Source organism: Monodelphis domestica, chromosome 1 (genome assembly GCF_027887165.1).
Source record: "Monodelphis domestica isolate mMonDom1 chromosome 1, mMonDom1.pri, whole genome shotgun sequence".
In the NCBI taxonomy this organism is placed as follows: Eukaryota; Metazoa; Chordata; class Mammalia; order Didelphimorphia; family Didelphidae; genus Monodelphis; species Monodelphis domestica.
The window spans coordinates 36357384-36375305 of record NC_077227.1 but is presented as its reverse complement, the minus strand read 5'-3'; the positions used below and the strand labels follow the sequence as shown (position 1 = coordinate 36375305).

Genomic DNA, 17922 nt, shown 5'->3' with positions numbered 1-17922 from the left:
AGAGGAAGGTCTTGACTGTGGGATTTTTCTAGACTAACCCCTAAGTTCACCAGCTGTAGAGGAAGATCTTGACTGTGGGATTTTCTAGACTAACCCCTGAGCTCACCAACTATAGAGGAAGGTCTTGACTGTGGGATTTTATAGTCTAACCACTGAACTCACCGACTGTAGAGGAAGGTCTTCACTATGGGATTTTCTAGACTAACCACTGAACTCACTGGCTGTAGAGGAAGTTCTTGACTGTGGGATTTTCTAGACTAACCTCTGAGCTCACCAGTTATAGAGGAAGGTCTTGACTGTGGGATTTTCTAGACTAACCCTTGAGCTCACCAGTTATAGAGGAAGGTCTTGACTGTGGGATTTCCTAGACTAACCACTGAGCTCACCAGCTATAGAGGAAGTTCTTGACTGTGGGATTTTTCTAGACTAACCCCTGAGCTCACCGGCTATAGGGGAAGTGTTTGACTGTGGGATTTTTCTAGACTAACCCCTGAGCTCACCAACTATAGAGGAAGGTCTTGACTGTGGGATTTTCTAGGCTAACCCCTGAACTCACCAACTCTAGGGGATGATCTTCACTATGGGATTTTCTAGACTAATCACTGAACTCACTGGCTGTAGAGGAAGTTCTTGACTGTGGGATTTCCTAGACTAACCCCTGAGCTCACCAATTATAGAGGAAGGACTTGACTGTGGGATTTTCTAGACTAACCATTGAGCTCACCAGCTATAGAGGAAGGTCTTGACTGTGGGATTTTCTAGACTAACCCCTGAGCTCACCAGCTATAGAGGGAGGTCTTGACTTTGGGATTTTTCTAGACTAACCCCTGAGCTCACCAGCTATAGAGGAAGTTCTTGACTGTGGGATTTCCTAGACTAACCCCTGAGCTCACCAATTATAGAGGAAGGACTTGACTGTGGGATTTTCTAGACTAACCATTGAGCTCACCAGCTATAGAGGAAGGTCTTGACTGTGGGATTTTCTAGACTAACCCCTGAGCTCACCAGCTATAGAGGGAGGTCTTGACTTTGGGATTTTTCTAGACTAACCCCTGAGCTCACCAGCTATAGAGGAAGGTCTTGACTGTGGGATTTTCTAGGCTAACCCCTGAACTCACCAACTCTAGGGGATGATCTTCACTATGGGATTTTCTAGACTAATCACTGAACTCACTGGCTGTAGAGGAAGTTCTTGACTGTGGGATTTCCTAGACTAACCCCTGAGCTCACCAATTATAGAGGAAGGACTTGACTGTGGGATTTTCTAGACTAACCATTGAGCTCACCAGCTATAGAGGAAGGTCTTGACTGTGGGATTTTCTAGACTAACCCCTGAGCTCACCAGCTATAGAGGGAGGTCTTGACTTTGGGATTTTTCTAGACTAACCCCTGAGCTCACCAGCTATAGAGGAAGTTCTTGACTGTGGGATTTTCTAGACTAACCCCTGAGCTCACCAGCTATAGAGGAAGTTCTTGACTGTGGGATTTTCTAGACTAACCCCTGAGCTCACCAGCTATAGAGGAAGGTCTTAACTGTGGGATTTTCTAGACTAATCCCTGAGTTCACCAGCTTTAGGGGAAGTTCTTGACTGTGGGATTTTTCTAGACTAACCCTTGAGGTCACCAATTATAGAGGAAGGTCTTGACTGTGGTATTTTCTAGGCTAATCCCTGAACTCACCGACTGTAGAGGACAATCTTCAATATGGGATTTTCTAGACTAATCACTGAACTCACTGGCTGTAGAGGAAGGTCTTGATGGTGGGATTTTCTAGACTAACCACTGAGCTCACCAGTTATAGAGAAAGGACTTGACTGTGGGATTTTTCTAGACTAACCCCTGATCTCAGCAGCTATAGAGGAAGGTCTTGACTGTGGGATTTTCTAGACCAACCCCTGAGCTCACCTGAGGACTCCCCTGTTTGTGGAAGAGGCCGCTTTCGCTGCTAGCTGCAGAGGAGAGAACAGCCCCCAGCCCTGCCCCCTGCCCTCAGGGATGCCTCTGTAGACACCGTCCTGGCATCATCAGCCCTCACCCAATCCAGCCTCTCATTAAAGGCTATCGTGCCACTCCAGCGGGCTTGCCTTTCTGCTTCATCTCCCCTTTGTTGCTCATGAAAAACCTCATTGGAATCTAATTGGCATTTAGACTCCCCAGCCCTGGCTTCACCTTTCTAAATGTCACCGGCAAATTTGCTTGAGGGATCTCCGCGGAGAGGATGGACCAGACCCCCCTCCCTCGGGCCACGCTGGGCTGTGTTGTGGGCTGTGTGTGGCCCGTCAGCCATATTGGGATGCCTCTACTTTAGGCCACTCTCGAAGTCTGAAATTGGCAGAGAAATGCCGGCTTGTAAGAATTGGGAGTTTTCTCCCCTAGACTAGTGACATTGCAGATCTGGTCCTTCCCCCGCTGTGAGCCATTTCCTCTCGGCCAATGAGCATTTTTTCCCACCCCTTCTTTCCTGTCTTCGAATCAATACTGTATATTGGTTCCAAGGCAAAGGAGTGGGAAGCAGGTAGGCAGTGGGGGTTAGAGGACTTGTTCATGGTTACACTGCTCGGAGGGGCCTGAGGTCAGATTTGAACCCAGAACCTCCCATCTCTACGTCTGGTTAATTGAGCCAACAAGCTGCCCCCTTTCTGAGCATTTATTAGGGGCCTTCCTTGTAGCAGGCTGTGTAAGCAATGAGGTTTCAAAGAAAAGCAAAGGACAAAAACAGTCCCTGCTTTCCCAGAAGATCCACTCTAATGGCGGAGATGACCTGTCAATAGCCAGTTACATACATAGAGACAGGCCTAGAGAGTGGATGGAAAGTCGTCTCCGAGGGCAAGGCATTCGCAGCAAGGGAGTCCAGGAAAGGCCTCCAGCCAAATGGGGCACTTGAGCCAAATCTTAAAGGAGCTGCTGGGAGTCCCCGCACCCAAGGAGTCTTCTTTCTATTGAGGGAGCTGAGACACGGCGTGTAGAGATGGGCATGTGTGAAGACGGAGACTCAGACCAAGTTCTCCAAGAAAATCTAAGGATGGAAGAAGATATGCTTCCCAGGGGACCCTCCAGGCCATGATTCTGGGTGCTGGCCTCGAGGCTGGCCCTTGGGGAAATGAAAGATCTGTATACAGGGAGATGAGAGAGTCAGTCAGACAGACAGACAGATAAAGAGTCAGAGACAGAAACAGAGAGAGAAAGAGACAGGCAGAGAGAGAGACAGAGAGAGAGAGGGAGAGAGAGAGGCAGACAGATAGACAGACAGAGAAAGAGACAGAGACACAGAGAGAAAGAAACAGGCAGAGAGAGAGACAGAGAGAGAGAGAGAGAGAGAGAGAGAGAGAGAGAGAGAGAGAGAGAGAGAGAGAGAGAGAGAGAGAGGGAGTGAGAGGAGAGAGAGACAGACAGATAGGGAGAAAGAGACAGAGACAGAGAGAAAGAGACAGAGAGACACAGAGAAAGAAAGAAATAGGCAGAGACAGAGAGAAAGAAACAGAGACAGAGAGAGAAAGAGAGACAGGCAGAGAGGGAGAAAGAGAGACAGAGACAGATAGAGAGACAGACAGACAGACAAAGAGAAAGAGACAGAGACAGAAACAGAGAGAGAAAGAGACAGGCAGAGACAGGCAGAGAGAGGAGGGAGGGAGAGACAGACAGACAGGGAGAAAGACAGACAGGGAGAAAGAAACAGGCAGAGACAGAGACAGAGAGAGAAGGGAGGGAGGGAGAGAGAAAGAGAGAGAGAGACAGACAGACAGACAGACAGGGAGAAAGAGAGAAAGCGACAGGCAGAAAGTCAGAGAAAGAGAGAGGAGACAGACAGACACATTGACAGACATAAAGAGAGAAAGAGACAGACAGACAGGCAGGAAGAAAGAGACAGAGAGAGAAAGAGAAAGAGAGATAGAGAGCACATTCTAGCCTTAGTGGAAGGGACAGTCTGCCTTTGAGCGTACAGAGGAGAAACTGGGGAATAGTAATTCAGCAGGGCTGAAATGTAGAGTGTGAAAAAAAAATAATGTGAAATAAGGCTGATGAGGGAGGTTGGAGCCAGATTATATTGGAGGACTGTAAATGCTGAAGAGGTATGGCATCTCATCTCATTGGTACTAGGGAGCCACAGAAGGTTTTTGAGTGGGTAAGGGAGAATGGTTAGACTGATGCATTCGGAAGATAATTTGGGCACTAGTGTGGAGAATGGACTGTTTGCATAGAGCTGGAAGGGACCTTGAAAGGTATCTAGTCCAATGATACATGTATAACACAGTGGAATTCCATGTCAGCTCAGAGAGTGGAGAGGGAAGGGGGGGAATCATGAGTCATGTAACCATGTAAAAATATCCTAAATTAAAAAAAAAAGAAAGGTCTCTAGTCCAACTGCCTCATTTTATAGAAGAAAAAACTTGAGGTCTTGAGGGGACCCTAGAAAGGACTTAAGAAGCCATGGAAATCAATCTCCTGGCTTCCTTTGAGCCCCAGGGCTGGCTCCCTCCAGCATTCTTACCCTAGGCAAGTAACAATGAGCCTCAGTTTCTTTATCTGTAAAATAAGCATCATACTATCTCCAGTGTGTACGTCATAGGGTTGTTTGATGCTCAAGAGAGAGAATAGACAGGCAGCCCTTTAGAAGCTTTATCGCTATCTGAGGCCAAAGTCCCAAGTCCAGGCACTTTCCACTCCCCAACTTTTGGTAGAAAAGAAATATTCTGGGAACAGTTCCCTCTAGTGAAAAGACAAACGAACTCCCCAAACTGTAACAGGCAAGAGAAGCCGGTTCTCTCCCCATTCTCCCTCTCCTAGAAGATAGCAGACAGAGTCCCTTCCAAGGAGTTCCAGTGGAGTTGAATTCACAGTGCTGGGAGGGGACCTGATTCGTGAGATGATAGGATCTAGAGTCTCAAGGACCATGGCAGGCTGAGACGATGAACTGAAATTAGCAAGATGAAATTTCACTGGGGTAAATGTCAAATCGGGCATTTAGACGTTTAAAAAAAATTGCATAACTGTGATATAGGAAAGACCAGACTTAGCTTCAGTTGATGGGGAGTAAAGACTTGGGGATTTTAGCTGACCAAAATGAATGCTAGGAAAAAAAAGACAATATAATCTGCATCAATATTTCAAAAGAGCTGGGATTTGTTTAGTGTGGGCTCTCCCCTTTCCATCTCTCACCCCTACCGGCTCCCTGGCTTTGCCTTTGCAGTTACTACTTGTGTGAGCTTGGAAAAGTCACCAGTTTTTTCCTCATCTGTAAAATGAGGAGATTGGACTCTCCGACTCCGAGCCCTAAATCTCTAATCCGGCGATCCTAGGAAGGCAGAGTCCCTGTCATCTGTTGTCTCTGGGTAGACAGGATTTATAATCATCGTTCGATGGGTAGCTCACAACAGATGATGCTGGTGGTGTAGAAAGGATTATAGGGATTCATGGAAGTGAGAGATCTCTTTTAACCGGGGTGCTTCGAGAAGATTTCCCAAGGTGTAGAGCACTTGTTTGTGAGAAACACTGTAGACACGTGGTCCTTTGAAAAAACTTGTCAGAATTTAGCAAATGCCAAATAAAAAGATCACTTACATATGTAGAAACAAATATATACACACATATATGGAATATATCACTTCCATGTATGTGATCTTTTTATTATATTTTTATACATTTTTATATTTGTAAATTTTATTTTTTCTATATTTTATTTCTATATTAGGAGAATAGTAAAAGAGGATTTATATATGAACCTGAGCTTATAACTTGCTTTTATTTTAAAATATAATTTCAGCATGTGACTCTCAAAGCTGTCTTTCTTATATGTGATTCCTTTAACCTTTGCCTCAGTTTCCTCATCTATAAAATAAGGGTAATAAAAGTACTTACCTCCCAGTGTTGTGAGGATAAGACAAGTTAATGCTTATAAAGTCTTTTAGAAATCTTAAAGCATTATATAAATGCTTTATTATATGATATATAATATATATCATATTATTATTTTAGTTTGATTATACATTTAGTTTGATGACCAGGGGCAGGTAGGTGGCTCAATGGATACAAAGCCAAGACTGGAGACAGGATGTCTTGGGTTCAACTATGACCTCAGATCCTTCCTAGCTGTGTGATACTGGGCAAGTTACTTGACCCCCCATTGCCTAGCCCTTGTGACTATTCTGTCTTAAAACCAATTCTTTTTTTTATTTTAATTTTTAAATTAAATTGCTTTTATTTTCTAGAACTAATTATTAATCTTGATTCTAAGACAAAATAAGGGTTTAAAAATTCATTGACCTTTCTTTTTTGGGGGGGATCTTATCTCTGATTCCCCTTCTCCTCTCCTGCTCAATGATTAAAAAAAAGAAAAGGAAAACAAAACCCCGCAACCAAAATGCAAAGTCAACAAAATCAATTCCCACATTCTGTGTATGTGAAAAAATAGTCTTTATTTTGTATCTGGAGTCCATTGCCTCTCTGTCAGGAAGTGGGTAGAATTCTTCATCTGGTCTTCTGGAAATCATGGCAAGTCATTGCATTGATCAGTCTTTTTAAGTCTTCCAAGTTGTTTTTTATAGTGTTTTTTATATTAATTATTCTCCTATTTGTATTCACTTCATTCTGCATTAGAGTCTTCCTAGGTTTCTGTGAAGCCGTCCCCTTCCTCATTTCTCATAGCACAAAAATATTCCATTAGATTCTTATGCCATAAATGTTCAGTCGTTCCCTAGTTGATGGTTCTTCCCTCCGTATTTAATTCTTTGCTATAAAAAACAGAGCTTCTATATGTATTTTTTTAAATTATATTTTATTTGATCATTTCCAAGCATTATTCGTTAAAGACATAGATCATTTTCTTTTCCTCCCCCCCACCCCCCATAGCCGACGCGTAAATCCACTGGGCATTACTGCTATATGTATTTTTGCACACTCTTCCTTTTGCTTTCTTTCAGCTCATTGGGAATTGCCTTTCCCTATTGAGTGAGAAATGCTCCTTCCATTTCTTTTGGACAGGTGGCCGGGCTCTTCCATGACCCCAGTATCGGGAATCCCATCCACATCTCCATCGTACGCCTGATCCTACTGGGAAAGGAGGAGGTAATATTTAGAGGCTCTGATGCCTGCCCCTTCTGGAAGCTCAGGACACTTGGGGGACAGTCTACCTTACCCCAGAATGACAATCTCTGGAGGGAGGAAATCTGGGTTCTGTGTCCACCAGACAAGCCATGCTTCAACTCTGGTCCCTTTCTGAGCTTTCTTTACCACCCAGGGGAAGGGAGTGCCTATGAGCAGCTCATCTCTTTTCCCAGGAGGACCTCAAGATCACTCATCATGCAGACAACACTCTGAAAAGCTTCTGCAAATGGCAAAAAAGCATCAACATGAAAGGTGACAGTCATCCACTGCATCATGATGTGGCAGTCCTGCTGACAAGGTACGGGAGTGGGAGTGGGAGCTGGAGGGTGGGCAAAGCCCATTTTCAACTGGCATCCTAGCAGCTTCCTCAGAAAGCCCCTTAACCTATGGGGAAATGGTATCCCTGACCCTTGGAGAGCTTGCAGGATAGCAGGGCGATAGAGATTCTGCTAATATGAAGCCCTTCCTCTAATGAATGAGGCATATCTAACACTCAGAGAGCTTCTAGCCTTAGGGGGTCTGGTGGGGGAGACATGAACCCTACCTTCAGGGAGTTTTAAGTCTAATGAGGGAGAGAGATGGTGCCTGCCTCATCTTCCAGAGGCTCAAAGTCTCTTGGGGGATATAGGTGCCCTTCTCTCAGGGAAATCTTACCTTCTCCTGATCAGTCACTGTAGGGAGTTCCTAGACTGAAGGAGGCTACACATTCCCTGCTCTTGGAGCCCACAGCAGGCAACTTCTCTCCAGGATTTCCCAGATAAATGGAGAAGAAGACCTAGATTAGTCCTCCATCAGTTAACAAACATTAAGTTCTTATGTTGAGAGACACTGGGCTAAGCAATAAAAAGCCTTTGCCTTCAGAGCGTTCTCATGCTAATGAAGGAGATGACACAAAATTAACTAGGTTTAGGCTAAATATATACAGAATGGGTGGAAGGTGATGTCTGGGGAGGGGAAGGCTGGGAGGTTAGACAAGATTATGAGGAAGATGGCTGTGAGACAAGAGATGAAGAGGAGGAGAAAAAGGGGGAGTTAACGAGCCTAGAAGTGAAATACTTATGGCTAATGGTAAGGTCCAAGGGTCTCTGTGTGTGTGGCTGAGATGGAGTAAGGGACTGAGTCATAAAAGGTGAGGAGAGTGAGGAAATGGGACGTTAGGGTATTTGGGAGAGTATCAGTGTGAATGTTGAGCTTAGGAGCTGGAACTGAGATATTCAGGGACCCCCTGATTTGCTAGGAGGGGCAGCATCATTCACCTTGGCATATGAACTTGAATTTTTTTCCTTGAGTAGTGGGTAAAAAGTGCCCAGAGTCATCCACATTCCCTTCCCAAGTTCTAGTGGATATCGATTTCCTATAGCCAGAATGCAGAATGAAAGTAACTAGCTTTGAGACTACTAATAGTCCTAACTGATATGTCACACTTGGTGGTTTATATCTATGAGCAAGATGGTAGAAGTATTTTGATTATAATTATTGCTATTTAACAATTGAGGAAACTGAAGCTCAGAAATCAGCCGAGTTGCTTACGGTTGTAATGCTGCTGAGGATCCCAGTGGGAAATTAAACCTAGGTCTTTCCATGTGTGAAAGTCAGTGCCCTCCTCAGTTTGCCAGCCGTGAGCTCCTTGAAGGCTGGGGCTGTCCTCTATACATAATAGGGCCCATGGTGCTTACCTGAGTGTCTTGTACACCGTAGGAGCGCAGTAAATGTTTATTGAATGAATAGAAATTAGTTGAGTTGTCTGTTAAATAAATTAATAATACTATTAATTATTAATAATAATTAATAAATTAAATAAAAGAAATTAATTGAGTTATTTGTCTTTCTGTCTGTGCTCCAGGAGAGATCTCTGTGCTGCCATGAACCGGCCCTGTGAGACGTTGGGCTTATCTCATGTATCAGGCATGTGTCAGCCCCACAGGAGTTGTAACATCAATGAGGACACTGGTCTCCCTCTGGCCTTCACTGTAGCCCATGAACTTGGACACAGGTATCTACCTCCTATCTAAAAATGACCATCTTGGGAACAAATAGGAATGTTTCTGAAGAATTACATTTCCCTGTTTCCATCAGGGAATTTCTGCTCATCTGGAGGCTGGATTAGATGACCTCTGAACTAACTTTTCATCTCTGAGATCCTATGATTCTGCTACATAATAATGATGATGATGATATAAATAGATGATAGATGGATGGGGAGACAGAAATGATAGATGATAGGTAGATGATGGATGGATAGATGGGTGGATGATAGAAGGATGGATTGGGGATAAATAGGTGATGGATAGATAAATATAGGTGGAAAAAATATGGATGATGGATGGATAGAAGGATGGATGGATAGAAATAGATGATGGAGAAATGGAGAGATAAATATAGATGGATAAAAGATGAGTGATGGATGGATGATAAATAGATGATGGAGAAATGGAGAGATAAATATAGGTGATTAAAAGATGGATGATGTATGGATAGAAGGATGGATGGATAGAAATAGATGATGGAGAAATGGAGAGATAAATATAGATGGATAAAAGATGAGTGATGGATGGATGATAAATAGATGATGGAGAAATGGAGAGATAAATATAGGTGATTAAAAGATGGATGATGTATGGATAGAAGGATGGATGGATATAAGTAGATGATGGATAGATGGAGAGATAAATATAGATGGATAAAAGATGAATGATGGATGGATGATAAATAGATGATGGAGAGATGGAGAGATAAATATAGGTGATGAAAAGATGAATGATGGATGGATAATAAATAGGTAATGGATAGATGGAGCTCTTCTGGGTTAAACTGTGATGGTTCATTAAGTCAGACCCCACTAGTTGGGGCTTCACCCTTGGAAACACTAGGCTGGCCCAAAGTTCACTTTTGAGCTAGCAATTCCCAAATTCCAGGGGACCGGGATGTTATGAGTAAGTTAACGGTCCAAGAGAGACTGTCCATAGGATGCTTGATCTTTGAAGAACCAGCTGTCTTCTAGCTAGAGTACTTGAAGGACTTAGAGTAGCACCATTGACTGGGGGCTAGTTATAAACCATTCTTATTTATTCATTAAAGTAGGTCCTCTCAGAGCCTTTTCTAATTATACTTACTTTAAGAACTCAAAAGAAATAATAATGCATTGAAAACCCCTTATGATGTTAAAGTTTTCCCTAGCACAGTCTAAATTAGGGAGGCTTTCATCTAGATTCACAAATCAGTAGGAATAAATCTCTGGTCAAAGTGCCCACAGCTGGAGCCAGCTGTGGGCAGCTATTCTTTCCATGTGGTGAGGCAACTCCTAGTTCATGGTCTTAGATGACCCAAACCTGGAACAGATTATATTTCTTTTTCCTCCTTTCATGTATTTCCCTCCCATCAAAACTGTAACCTAATGGGAGAAGTGGGAGAAAGAAGAGTTCTCTTTATGGGGTGTAGGGGGAAAAATGGGGAGCAGATACCGATCTGCATTTCAGGAGGGACTTTCCTCATCTAGGAGTTTCCTGTAAATTCAATTACAGATATAGTTCTTTTTCCATAAACCTCCTAATGGTGAGAATTGTCTGCCCAAGGAATGAGTGACGTTGGGAGGTAGCGAGTTCCTCATCCATGAGATCTTCAAAGAAAGCTCATGAATACTTGTTGGAGATGTTGTAGAGAAGATTTCTGCTCAGGTCTAGGCTGGGTTAGGTAACCCTGGAGGTCCCTTCCAACTCTGAGGCTTCTGTAATTCTGTGATGTGAGATCATTGATGTGAAAGGTTTTTAGAAATCAACCAACCAGTCAATCAATCAATGAATAAATCAAGCCTATGCAGTGTATGCTTGACACAGTGCCTGCCCTCTAGAAGTTTACATTCTTATTAGGAGATCAAATGCTACATGCATGGAAGAGGTTGGCATTTTCCTTGTTTTTCTTTTAGAAAATGACAAGAAGCCAATAGACAATCCTTACGTCTTTAGCTCCCCTCTTTGACATTTATTCCTCTCATTAAGTCCTCTCAGCACTTCTAGAAGATAAGAAGAGCAGGGCAGTGCTCATTTGACCCATTTTACAGAATAACAAATTAAGGACATAGAGATCATAGCATTTAAAATGAGAAGGAACCAACATTTAACAACCAGCTCTATGGGAATGTGCACATAACACATTAAAATTGAAGCTACATTATTCATATTTCCCCATCACTTTCTTAAATGTGGGCAATCAACAAAAGAATAAACTGAGGCTTGATTTATAGGGTTTACTGATTTCTGAGGTGTAAATGCCCACAATCAAGATTTAATAATCAGCCCACCACTGGAAGAAAACTTAGTGGTCATCTAGTTACATTTTACAGATACGGAAACTAAGATGTGTTTACAAATAACTTATTCAGATTCACACATGGTATGTTAGTGGTACATCCAGGATCGGAACTTGGGCATAATGATCTCCACCCTGTGCTTTTCCCCTCACAGAAAGCCTTTTTTTAAAACCCTTCTCTTCTCAGAATCCATACTGAGTATTGGTTCTAAGGCAGAAGATAGTTAAGGGCTAGGCAGTGGGGATGAAGTGACTTGCCCAGGGTCACACAGCTGGGAAGTGTCTGAGGGCAGATTTGAACCCAGGACCTCCCAGCTCTGAGTCTGGTTCTTATAAGTATTTTTTTAAACCAGTTGCCTGGTGTCCCTGCCGGGTAAGAGTGGCCCCCTTCCTGGACCTCCATCCCACTTGTTGTGGTCACCAGTCTCTGCTGTGTTTTGGTGAAGGGTCAGCATCTTCAGATGGGAAGCAGAGTGGGCTGGAGGCCCAGCTGCTCACCCATTCCCTCCTGGGCCTGTGTTCTTATGCAGTTTTGGGATTCAGCATGACGGAAGCGGCAATGACTGTGAGCCTGTTGGGAAAAGGCCTTTCATCATGTCTCCACAGCTCCTGTATGACACCTCGCCACTCACCTGGTCCCGCTGCAGCCAGGAGTACATCACCAGGTTCCTTGAGTAAGTGTTCAGTGCTTTTCCCCCCAGGACCCCACTCTGCACCTTGTCTCCCTGTGTTAGCTCTCAACAGAGGGGCGCCATATTGATTTTTCTCAGCTGAGGAGATACCGACTCCACCTTTATTCTTTCTTTGTTCTAAGAGAGGGAAGGTTAAACCATCAGAGATTCCATTCAGTTCAACAGATGTTTGTGTAGGACCTACTATGTGCAAAGGCACCATGTTGGGTTCTAAGACACAGACAGAAAAGGAAAGTGACTTTCCTTAAGAAGTTTACCTTGTATAGGGATGAGATGGGGTGGGGAAGGTGTGGAATCCAGCCTGGGTCAGATAAATGAATACAAGATAATCAGAGGAAGGAGAAAGAATGAACAGTTATGGCACAGATGGGTGGTTCAGGAAGAGAGCCAGACCCAGAGATGGGAAGTCTTGGGTTCAAATATGACTTCAGATACTTCCTAGTTCCTGGGCAAGTCAACCCCATTGCCTAGCTCTTAACACTCTTCTTCCTTAGAACCAATACACAATATTGATTCTAAGAAGAAAGGTAAAAGTTTTTATTTTTATTTTTTAAAAAAGAACAGTTAGGGGGATAAGAGAGGGCTTCATGGAAGAAGGTGGCATTTGAGCTGAGCCCTGATGGAAGCTTGGGAGGCTAAGAGGAGGAGGAGGAGGAGGAAGTGAATTCCATGTGTGGGGAGCAGCCTGGTCAAAGAGATGGATGGAGCATAGGATAGCCAGAACAAGAACAGTCAGCAGGTCAGTTTGACTGAATTGGAGAGTGTCTTTTTTTTTTAATTTTATAATATTTTATTTGATCATTTCCAAGCATTATTCGTTAAAGACAAAGATCATTTTCTTTTCCTCCCCCTTACCCTCCATAGCCGACGCGTGATTCCATTGGGTATCACATGTGTTCTTGATTCGAACCCATTGCCATGTTGTTAATATTTGCATTAGAGTGTTCATTTAGAGTCTCTCCTCTGTCATGTCCCCTCAACCGCTGTAGTCAGGCAGTTGCTTTTCCTCGGTGTTTCTACTCCCTCAGTTTGTCCTCTGCTTATGGATAGTGTTTTTTCTCCTAGATCCCTGCAGATTGTTCAGGGACATTACACTGCCACTAATGGAGAAGTCCATTACGTTCGATTATACCACAGTGTATCAGTCTCTGTACAATGCTCTCCTGGTTCTGTTTTTCTCGCTCTGCATCACTTCCTGGAGGTTGTTCCAGTCTCCATGGAATTCCTCTACTTTATTATTCCTTTGAGCACAATAGTATTCCATCACCAACATATACCACAATGTGTTCAGCCATTCCCCAATTGATGGGCATCCCCTCATTTTCCAGTTTTTGGCCACCACAAAGAGCACAGCTATGAATATTTTTGTACAAGTTTTTTTGTCCATTATCTCTTTGGGGTACAGACCCAGCAGTGCTATGGCTGGATCAAAGGGTAGACATTCTTTTGTCACCCTTTGGGCATAGTTCCAAATTGCCCTCCAGAATGGTTTCTGTCTCTTAACCAGTACCAAATTGTTTTGATAACTGTTGCTTTGTAATATAGTTTAAGGTCAGGGACTGCAAGGCCCCCATCATACCATCAGTTCACAACTCCACCAGCAATGAATTAGTGTCCCTACTTTGCCACATCCCCTCCAGCATTCATTACTTTCCTTTGCTGTTATGTTAGCCAATCTGCTAGGTGTGAGGTGATACCTCAGAGTTGTTTCGATTTGCATCTCTCTGATTATAAGAGATTTAGAACACTTCTTCATGTGCTTGTTAATAGTTTTGATTTCTTTATCTGAGAACTGCCTATCCATGGCCCTTGCCCATTTATCAATTGGAGAATGGCTTGGTTTTTTGTACAATTCATTTAGCTCTTTATAAATTTGGGTAATTAAACCTTTGTCAGAGGTTTCTATGAAGATTTTTTCCCAATTTGTTGTTTCCCTTCTGATTTTAGTTACATTGGTTTTGTTTGTGCAAAAGCTTTTTAATTTGATGTAGTCAAAATTATTTATTTTACATTTTGTGACTCTTTCTATGTCTTGCTTGGTTTTAAAGTCTTTCCCCTCCCAAAGGTCTGACATATATACTATTCTGTGTTTACCCAATTTACTTATGGCTTCCTTCTTTATGCTTAAGTCATTCACCCATTTTGAATTTATCTTGGTGTAGGGTGTGAGGTGTTGATTTATTCCTAATCTCTCCCATACTGTCTTCCAGTTTTCCCAGCAGTTTTTATTGAATAGTGGATTTTTGTCCCCAAAACTGGGATCTTTGGGTTTATTGTATACTGTCTTGCTGAGGTCGCTTTTCCCCAGTCTGTTCCACTGATCTTCCTTTCTGTCTCTTAACCAGTACCAAATTGTTTTGATAACTGTTGCTTTGTAATATAGTTTAAGGTCAGGGACTGCAAGGCCCCCATCATATGTGTTTTTTTTCATTATTTCCCTGGATATCCTTGATCTTTTGTTATTCCAGATGAATTTTGTTATGGTTTTTTCTAAATCAGTAAAGAAATATTTTGGTAGTTCAATGGGTATGGCACTAAATAGATAAATAAGTTTGGGTAGGATGGTCATTTTTATTATATTGGCTCGTCCTATCCATGAGCAGTTAATGTTTTTCCAATTGCTCAAGTCTAGTTTTAGTTGTGTGGAGAGTGTTTTGTAGTTGTGTTCATATAGTTCCTGTGTTTGTCTCAGGAGATAGATTCCTAGGTATTTTATTTTGTCTAAGGTGATTTTGAATGGGATTTCTCTTTCTAGTTTTTGCTGCTGAGCTGTGTTGGAGATATATAGAAAAGTTGATGACTTATGTGGGTTTATTTTGTATCCTGCAACTTTGCTAAAGTTGTTGATTATTTCAATTAGCTTTTTGGTTGAATCTCTAGGATTCTTTAAGTAGACCATCATGTCATCTGCAAAGAGTGATAACTTGGTCTCCTCTTTGCCTATTTTGATGCCTTCAATTTCTTTTTCTTTTCTAATTGCTACTGCTAGTGTTTCTAGTACAATGTCAAATAGTAGAGGTGATAATGGGCATCCTTGTTTCACTCCTGATCTTATTGGGAATGCGTCTAGTTTATCCCCATTGCAGATGATATTAGCTGATGGTTTTAGATATATACTGTTTATTATTTTTAGGAACGACCCTTCTATTCCTATGCTTTCTAGTGTTTTTAATAGGAATGGGTGTTGTATTTTATCAAAAGCTTTTTCTGCGTCTATTGAGATAATCATGTGGTTTTTGTTGGTTTGCTTGTTGATGTGGTCAATTATGTGGATGGTTTTCCTAATATTGAACCAGCCCTGCATCCCTGGGATAAATCCTACTTGATCATGGTGGATGACCCTTCTGATCACTTGCTGGAGTCTTTTTGCTAGTATGCTATTTAAGATTTTTGCATCTATATTCATTAGGGAGATTGGTCTATAGTTTTCTTTCTCTGTTTTTGACCTGCCTGGTTTTGGAATCAGTACCATGTTTGTGTCATAAAAGGAGTTTGGTAGAATTCCCTCTTTGCTTATTATGTCAAATAGTTTGTATAGTATTGGGATTAACTGTTCTCTGAATGTTTGATAGAATTCACTGGTGAATCCATCAGGCCCTGGGGATTTTTTCTTAGGAAGTTCTTTGATGGCTTGTTGGATTTCATTTTCTGATATGGGATTATTTAAGAATTCTATTTCTTCTTCTGTTAGTTTAGGCAGTTTGTACTTTTGTATATATTCATCCATATCACCTAAATTGGTGTATTTATTGCCATATAATTGGGCAAAGTAATTTTTAATGATTGCCTTAATTTCCTCTTCATCGGAGGTGCTGTCCCCGTTTTCGTCTTTGATGCTGTTAATTTGCTTTTCTTCCTTCCTTTTTTTAATTAGATTGACCAGTACTTTGTCTATTTTGTTTGTTTTTTTTCAAAGTACCAGCTTCTAGTCTCATTTATTAAATCAATAGTTCTATCACTTTCAATTTTATTAATTTCTCTCTTAATTTTTAGGATTTCTAGTTTGGTTTTCTGCTGGGGGTTTTTAATTTGATCATTTTCGAGTTTTTTATTTGCATTTCCAATTGATTGATCTCTGCTCTCCCTAGTTTGTTAATATATGCACTCAGGGATATGAATTTACCTCTGATTACCGCTTTGGCTGCATCCCAAAAGGTTTGAAAGGATGTCTCACCATTGTCATTTTCCTCGATGAAATTATTAATTGTTTCTATGATTTCTTCTCTAACTAAATGATTTTAGAGTATCATATTGTTTAATTTCCAGTTAGTTTTAGATTTGGTTTTCCGTGTACCTTTACTGATCATTATTTTTATTGCCTTGTGATCTGAGAAGGCTGCATTTATTATTTCTGCTTTTCTGCATCTGTGTGCTATGTTTCTGTGACCTAATGTATGGTCAATTTTTGTGAATGTGCCATGTGGTGCTGAGAAGAAGGTGTATTCCTTCTTATCCCTATTTATTTTTCTCCATATGTCTATTAATTCTAATTTTTCTAAGATTTCATTCACTTCTTTTACCTTTTTCTTATTTATTTTTTGATTTGATTTATCTAAATTTGATAATGGTTGATTTAAGTCTCCCACTAATATGGTTTTACTGTCTATTTCTTCCTTCAATTCTCCTAGTTTCTCCATTAGAAATTTGGGTGCTATACCATTTGGTGCATACATGTTGATTAGTGATATTTCCTCATTATCTAAAGTCCTTTTTAACAAAATATAATTACCTTCCCTATCCCTTTTGATCAGGTCTATTTTTGCTTTGGCTTTATCAGATATCATGATTGCCACTCCTGCCTTCTTTCTGTCAGTTGAGGCCCAGAAGGTCTTACTCCATCCTTTAATTCTGACCTTGTGGGTGTCAACCCGCCTCATGTGTGTTTCTTGAAGACAACATATGGTAGGGTTTTGGATTCTAATCCATTCTGCTATTTGTCTATGTTTTATGGGTGAGTTCATCCCATTCATGTTCAAGGTTATGACTGTCATTTGTGGACTCCCTGGCATTTTGATATCCTTCCCTAATTCTAACCTTTTCTTCTTCGGCTCTACCTTTTAGTCCAGTGATGTACTTTAAATCAGTCCCCCTTATCCCCTCCCTTGATATGTTTCCCTTTTTAGTCCCTCCCCTTATGTTCCCTTCCCCTCCCCCCTCTCTTTCCCTCCCCTTTTGTTTTCCCTCCCCCCTCTCCCCACCTTGGTTTTCCCTTCTCCCTACCCTTATTGGGTAAGATAGAATTCAAGATCCCAATGGATCTGGATGTTCTTCCCTCTCAGAGTTGATTTCCCTGAGATTAAGGTTTAAGTAAAAAACCCTCTCTTCCTCTCCTTCTTATAAGAGTTTTCTTCCCCTCCCCTTCCCATGTGAATCTTTGTGTGAGAAGGATTATTCTATTTGGTCTTTCTTTTCCCCCTATTTACACATTACATTTTCCCCACATGTTAGTATGCATAGATTGATATAAATGTAGTCCTTATAGAAGAGAGTTTGAGTAAAAGAAGAAAATAACATTTTTCTCCTTTTCCCTTTCCTTCATATTTACATTTTCAGGTATTCCATGCTCTTTGATTTTTGATATCGAACTTTCCACAGAGCTCTGGTCTTTTCTTTGCAAAAACTTAGAAATCTTCTATTTTGTTGAATGCCCATACTTTCGCTTGGAAGCATATAGTCAGTTTTGCTGGATAGCTGATTCTTAGTTGAAGACTCAGCTCTCATGCTTTTCTGAAGATCATGTTCCATGCCTTACGATCATTCAGAGTAGAACTTGCAAGGTCTTGTGTGACCCTGATTGGGATTCCTTTATATCTAAATTGTCTTT

The 17922-nt window shown here is 41.6% G+C and overlaps 1 protein-coding gene across 1 annotated transcript in view; it reads left to right on the top strand.

The window, feature by feature from the left end:
- Positions 1–17922, top strand: part of LOC100026396 (A disintegrin and metalloproteinase with thrombospondin motifs 7) — a 128352-nt gene that overhangs the window by 47001 nt on the left and 63429 nt on the right. Inside the window, exons 5-8 of the mRNA XM_056797242.1 lie at positions 6979–7062; positions 7275–7399; positions 8945–9094; positions 11937–12080. Of these exons, the coding sequence (XP_056653220.1) occupies positions 6979–7062; positions 7275–7399; positions 8945–9094; positions 11937–12080 (503 nt within the window). The remainder of the gene's footprint in view (positions 1–6978; positions 7063–7274; positions 7400–8944; positions 9095–11936; positions 12081–17922) is intronic.